At 38.9% G+C, this 7,738-nt stretch overlaps 1 protein-coding gene across 1 annotated transcript in view; it reads left to right on the top strand.

Annotated features, from left to right (window-relative positions):
- Positions 1–507: 507 nt before the first annotated feature.
- The window catches only part of LOC123701361 (protein kibra), a 73,467-nt gene continuing 66,236 nt past the window's right edge, over positions 508–7,738 (top strand). The window contains exon 1 of the mRNA XM_045648794.1: positions 508–885. Coding sequence (XP_045504750.1) covers positions 758–885 — 128 coding nt within the window. The 5' untranslated portion in view covers positions 508–757. The remainder of the gene's footprint in view (positions 886–7,738) is intronic.

Raw genomic sequence — 7,738 nt, 5'->3', positions numbered from 1 at the left:
GTCTGAGATAATTAAATAGTCGTTAATAAAATCTTCCAAAATTTAGGTAAGTAGGTACCGACCTACTTACATACGCACACTTGAGTTCCGATTTATAAAATAGGTAGGTTTAAGCACATCAAATTGTCAATGATAAAGGTACATTACAAAATGTATTCACAAAGTACAAGACAGTACATTGTAGTTGTGATCTCTACATATAGCAGTAGGTACCTAAGCATAGCTATCTGTAATGTCTACATATGCTATGGAATGCGCACGATATATGTATAGCTACGCTACGTACATATCTACAGGGGAATCGTAAATAGACTGAATGGATATGTACCTACTTAATTTCTGCACATATGTATGTGTATCGCTGTTCAGAGCTCCGATAAACTCGGTAGAGTAATTCAGCGTATATACCGGGGCCCGAAATGTAATGTAAACATTGTGGTCAAGAGGAATGCATTTAGACAGTAGGTGCTGTAGGATATTATCATGAGCCGTGATAACGTGGCGGTGAGTCCGCGCGCCTCAGTCAGCGACGCGAGTTCGCGCAAAGCGGTCGTATGTATATTCCGTGTCGGTCTAGTGACGTACGGAACTTTGTGTTCGCGTTCGCGTACGCGCCGCATTCCATCGTGGGGGCCCTTCGCCGCCATTGGCTGATCCCACGTGACGTCACTCCTCGTAATGAGGTATTCAACATGGCCGTGTAGCTAGTTCGCGAGTGTGCTTCGTTATTCGTTTGAATGGATTTAATCAGTGAAATATGCCAAGGAGACGAAACGGTGAGATACCCTTGCCCGACGGATGGGATTACGCGAGGGACTTCGACGGTAAACTCTATTTTATCGACCACAACAATAGAAAAACGACGTGGATTGACCCGCGAGACAGGTAAGTTTTCCCAAGAGAAGTGTTAACCCCTAAAGAGCCCCATGTCAAAACTTTACATTCCAATGTGATTTCTGATGTTTCCTGATATAATTTGTGCCATGTGGATAATTTGTTTGAAAGAGCATGTGTAAATCTACGCCCTAAGCGACCTACAAAAGATAAACATTGACGTAAGTTAAAATAAATTGTGGAAAACAAACTGTTCTTGACGCGACAGAACTGCACTCTGTCGGAAAACACGCACAACCGCGCCGATTTCACACGACATTCCACAATTGACTAACAACAAATGACCTAAACACAAATTGTGGTTATCATTTTGTTATCCTTTGGAATGCGCATTGTGCTCCGAGTCTCGTTTTCATTGGAGTCCGTTTATTTGGTGAGCGGTGTCGGAACGCGACTAATGAGGCCATGGAACTGGTTCATAGCAATGCTAGTTGAACTGGCGCAGAAATAATTCGATGAAGCGTTTATGTGTTGAATGCGAGTGTGGCGTGTTGTCTAGATGATGCTGTTAAGTGTTTCGTAAGACGTATGTACGTAAAGCGCAATGCGTGGTACCGGAGAGCGCGGAGGGAGATGGAATGCATTGCATAGGCAAGTTGTACGGTGTGAATGACAGGCCGTAGAATGCGGCTCGGGCCTGCGGCGATGGTCGCGCCTTTCTAAAGCGGCGTACTCCCCCTCCGTGCCCCGCAAACCCCTCGACTATCGTACCACCTCATCGAGCTGCAGGTGCTCAACACATCCCTATTAAATGCCTATCATGTCTAGTCCTATCTATTTACCATTGTTAATTCGACACCTGCATCATTGTCTTTTCGCTCATCCAGATGAGCCACCTGCAACGAAAATATAACTGTAAAATGTACTTTGTGATCCAATTAAACGAGACAGGACAGCTAGCTTTATCAAGGAAGTATTTAGTAGATGTCACTGCTAGAATAGGCCATTGAAACGGTAACCCGTGTATGGGTTGAAAAATTTCAAGACGAGATCATGTCTGAGCTATTCTACTCATTTTAAATGAGAATTGTGTACTTTTTATACGCAGCTGCTTTCCAGTAAAATAATGGTTTGAAGATGCTTACAGGAAAAATATAAAGAGTATAACTAAAGTGGAATCTAAAGCCACGTGAAAAATATTATGTTTACTTATTGATACATGCCTAAAATGTTATCGTAGGACCACTAGTCTTTTTACTCTTTACACTCGCGTATCAAGTGTCGAAATTGCTGAACAGTACTAACAACTTCATCTGATGAATGATAATCCCTAAAGCATAATTTCTTTTCATGTTCTGTTATTATTTATTCGGTTGCAGATATTGTCGCGATGTCAAACGCGAACAATAAACTGAGCAACTAAGCCAATTTATGAACGCTAAAAATAAACCGGCCATGTCCTCGTATACAACAATAATATAACCTTATAAAGAGAAACTAATTACATGCTCATGACACATTGGATCTTCGTATTCTAAGCGATATGAGTGAGCAGACTCCAGAATTTTGATTGTCGAGTTATTTTTGTTGCGTTTCTTAGAACTTGCGGTGTTTGCAGATAAGAAAAACGTATTATAGCGTGATGGAAGCGATCGACAGCTACGCATTGTTAATTGAGGAAAAACCATCTATTGTCTCGTTAAGCAAGGAAGTGGTGAAGACAATGATATCGTCGATTAACTACTCAGTCACTTCTACGTAAAGGTGGGAGACGAAAGATCCGATATACACGACATCAAAGCGGGTGTTCCACAGGGAAGCGTAATGGGTCCCATGTTATACCTTATATACACATATGACCTACCTGTAACTACGAATGTACTTGTGGGAACTTTCGCAGACGATACTGCACTGTTGGCTACTCACGAAAACCCTGTAATTGCGTCCAATATTCTGCAACGGAATCTAAATGAGATGTCACAGTGGCTACGAGATTGGCGCATCAAGGCTAACGAGGTCAAATCGGCTCATATGACCTTTACTCTTAGACACAACTCTTGCCCTCCTGTTAAATTAAACAATATACAAATACCCCAATGCGAAGTAGTGCGATACTTGGGTGTACACATGGATAGAAAACTTACTTGGAAAACACACATTTTTAATAAAAGGAAATCTCTTGGGCTACAACTTAGGAAGATGTACTGGCTACTGTCGCGCAAGTCCGTCCTGTCGCTGGATAACAAGCTACTCCTTTACAAATGCATACTGAAGCCTATGTGGACGTATGGAATTGAGCTATGGGGCACGGCATCAAACTCCAATTTGGAAATCCTGCAACGGTTCCAATCAAAAATGCTGCGGATGATAACAGATGCCCCGTGGTATGTCACAAATAACCAACTACATCGTGACCTGAATATACCCCTAGTGAAACAGGAGATCTCCGCAAGGCTGAAAAGCTACGCAAAACGTTTAAAAAACCATCCAAACGCTCTTGCCTGTAATCTGATGGATACGGAAATCCGACATTTTAAAAGAATTAAAAGAAAGGCCCCTCAAGACCTCATAATATGAGGTCTTAGCATAATATAATGGATTGGTCATTGGACTAATACCATTCAAGTCATTTATTTTACCTTCATAACCTCTAGCTAAATGCCTATTTTCAGGCAGATTGCAAGAAAAACCAGATATTAAAAAAAAAAAAAAAAAAAAAAACTACTCAGTGGGAATTTATACCCGTGTCTGTCGGCGTTTATCACTTTAATTATATTATCATACAAATGCATTCGCTCAGTACATTGTTCCATCTACATTCCACCGCTATGTTAACACATAATTTTATGGTGCAGGTGAAATTTGCGTTAAAATAACAACGTACGTGGGAAAATGAGTCGTCGTTCCATTCCATTCAATTGGTTTATTTGCATGTTAGTTTTTATTTCCACACTAAATATGAGGTGTCAATTCTTACGGAAGGCGTGCCATAATAGGCTATATATTATTGTTTACTTTTTCGTTCGCAACATGGCTTGCAACTAATTTACATTTTATAAGTACTATTGGTCTTGTAACGTAGCTGTCTTCAAGATTGTGTAACCTAAGTATGTGTAAAGCATCTTGTGGGCACTTCCCACGCACTACGCGCGCCTTCATGCGTGACGTTTAAGGGGCTAGGCATTTTGCTGCGTTTCTTGACTTAGCTCGAGGATCTTGATCATTCTTATTATTTATAATAGACAATCGTACACAGTACTGAGAATATCGTGTTTAAATAAGTCGCATTCCTATCGTTGAGTAATGTGTAATTTAAGAAAACCCAGCAGTGCAAATAATTGCTTGAAGGGTGTGGCGGGCAAACTGAGCTATGCGGCACAATGCTCTGTGCGTATTTCTCAATTAAAATTATCCGGTATTGATTATATAATTGCTATGCCAATAAATACTGTGGAGTTGTTATGATCAAACGCCAATGATCTAGGTTCTAAGACCTTTTGACGACATAATATTAAGAATACATTCTTAATTGTAATTGAGAGATTTGTAGACTATCCTACCCGCAATAATATACTGGATGGAAAATATTAATTGTAATTTATTGTACATAATAAATTGTAAATGTGTGTATAATTAGACACACTTCAATTTTATCTATACAATTATGCGATAAAAGCAACAGTTCTCCCGTTTCTAATCAAAAATAAAATTCCATTCTTATCTATATGCGTGCCGTCACGAGGTTATTTATTCAACCGTAATGTATTTTTCATTGCTACATCTATTTATCGTGATGTACTTACATGCCCGTAAAAATAACAATGTGTAATTATAGAATTGCTATATTTAGAAAATGCAAATAAACACTTTGTAAGAAAGAAAGCTATTGTTTATGACTGAAATATTGCAGGAGTAATATGCATTCTATATCTGAAAATTTATATCTCATTTTATCACCAACGGGTGTGAATCATGAATTCGATGATAATTTAACAAAATATTGCCTCCGTACATGGATATAACAATTTCGTGTTTATTCCGACAACTATAGGAAAACGTGTAAGAGATAATATAAAATTTAATAACCATTAATTTGATTTGCATACGGTAGCTGTTGATTATCTAGCCGACGCAGAGACGCCGGCCTCCAAAGAATGTTGCCTATAAGTAATATTTCCTCTTAATATTTCGAGACAACTTAATGGCCACTGAAGACGTGCGATTCCAATCTGTTGGATGATGGAATGAAAGCGACATTTTACCGCTATCCGACTTGGAAACATCTAATAAAGTTTAAACTCGTTATTTAGAATCTTCTCCAGAAATTTTGGAATCGAATTTAACGAGGCACTTAATTAGCTATTGCTTATATGTATATCTTCGATATGAATCAGAATAAGATTATCGTGTGACATTTACATGCTTGTAATTTTAATGAATACCGTCATATTTTTTACACTGTCAATAATCTTGATAAGTGTTTTGTGTATTTGGTCAAACAATGTTCTGTTCAACATCTAAATATAGTTGTTATAACTATAAAGCCATGTAAGGGACACAAAACACCGAGAGGCCACTTTGCATTGATTTTATACAAATCATTGACGACGAGGTATATCGTAGGCGAGATATAAAGCCACAAAAATGTACCTTGTTTCCTGGTAATAGTGCGCTGTTTGATATTACGAAGTGTTAAAACTATGTCGGTATTAGATCGTAAGCGTTTTGGAATGCAAACCACCTGTAACAGCGATAAGGTGATAGAAAACTGACCGAGTTTACTCTAACCGTTTTAAAACGCTGGAATCGTAAATTAGTTTATCCAACAAAATGAGAAAATACGCTTATAATATCTTATAGTTGATTTCCTCCAAATTTGTTATAGAATAATATACTGATACTGAGGGCTTAATACATTTTAGGCAACTGTTTTGAGTTCCCAGGAATTTGAGTTTCTTATATGGGCACAAGATTCGCTACCAATCATAAAACAATGGCCCGAGGAATGTCCTACCTCGACAGATTTTCGCCGAACTTGGTTCCATTCATTCAATGGACTCGATTCAATCAGGTTGTTTTGGCGATGTTCAACCACACTTTCCGGTACAAACATCGATGTTGATCTAATAACAACGCGAACGGAGAGACTCGATGCGTTTCTTAAAGTTTAACTTTCTATTGAAGTAGGTATCATTTGTCCTAGTAAACTCATGATGCTGCTGACAAACATCTACATTGGTGGAACATATTATAGTGTCTATTTAAATATTCCCACAGTGTTTATTACTGTGACCACTGATAAAAGCTTATCATAATATATTTCATTAATATTGTATATTTTAATGAATACAAACTATTCCTCATTTCTTTTGAATTCGTTAACATAAATAATCTTAATAGTTTTTTCTATTAATAGCAGAGACAAGAAATAAAACAAGAAAGCGGTCATTATGTAAATAAGATAAACATGTGATTTGCTCAGGTTTTGATTTGAAACATTGCCTGTACAAGACAGGAATTGTACAAATAGTAATTGACTGTTTTGAATCGTGATATTCATTACATTTTGTCGCATGCGCTGACTATTGGCGTGACGCAGTCGACTGGTATGCATCGTGATTCAGACGGAAACCCTATATATCCACTGTTTATGTAATCCATTGCCTGTTCGTCATTTCTACAGACGGCGTGCAACAGTAATTGTGCGGACAATCTCTTAAAACTTGTTTATTTGGACGATATAATAATTCGTAAAAAGAGATTGGAATTTTGTTGCTATAAAAATAACGCGCTATTAAATCACGGACGGGATCGATTCATTCCGAGTACTTGATGTTCGTCTGGGGAATGTATTCCACCGAATATAAATTCACAAAGTCCAAGCTTGAGACCTTGGGATAGTGACGTGATGCGAGTTTCAACGCTACACATATCTGTTCACACTGTGCGCTGGAATGTCGTTTGTCAATGATCGAATAACGCGTGACGTCAGAGCGTCACATTAGCTGCCATTGCGCATACCATCGACACATAATAACTGCTCTCCAGCTACTTCTGGGCCAATTTGGGGGATAAATTCGGTTATCGGTGATGACGTGAGCCCCAAAGAATGTTTATATCTGCGGTTGCTTTAATGCACGCCACGTTCAGTTCAGATACGAATTTTTATATCCATGTATTGGATCATCCGGTCGGCATGCTTCGTCGAGCTCATTGCGATTGTGTTAAATTTGATTATAACTGCGTTGAATGTTTTATGCCATCGTTTTGGAATGCGAGAGGAAATCACGTTGACCCCTAACACGCTTCCTTTTTCGGAACGGAAAGTCTGTGTCGTATCTTGTCCCTGAGCTTTGTATTGTTTCGACGGAATATACATGGCCGATAATAAGAATGTGACATCACTGTGTCGTTCCTGTGACACGTTTTCGATAATTTTAAGAATCCAGACCGGGGCAACGTACTCATCGGATGAAATAAAATAATTGAGATTGTTCGAAAACCGAAGACCGAGGAATGTGCATTATACGAGCTATTCGGATTAAAATATTTCCCGGGCGGTATTTATAGAGTACAAGTAGGTGTGCGTGTCCGTCTGTTGGTCGGTCGATGTGTGAGACAGCGTGGCACCGCCCTCGACCAGCAGACGTGCTCGAAGTTTGGCGCAATCCAGGATTTGGCAATACATTAACGCGGACATCGATCTTTACCAATACGACGCGATCTCTCTTGGCAATTTCACGAGAAACTTGTGAAATTGAACGCGTCGATGCGGATTTAATAAATTTTAGCGCGTTTGTAAACAACATCTCATTTTAATTCTGTCAATTATATCGCGCCGTATAAAGAAAAAGACGATAAATAGAAATCTTTGTGGGGAAGTTGTCACGACATCGCATCTCAC

Source organism: Colias croceus, chromosome 21 (genome assembly GCF_905220415.1).
Source record: "Colias croceus chromosome 21, ilColCroc2.1".
In the NCBI taxonomy this organism is placed as follows: Eukaryota; Metazoa; Arthropoda; class Insecta; order Lepidoptera; family Pieridae; genus Colias; species Colias croceus.
This window is presented reverse-complemented; position numbering and strand designations above follow the sequence as displayed.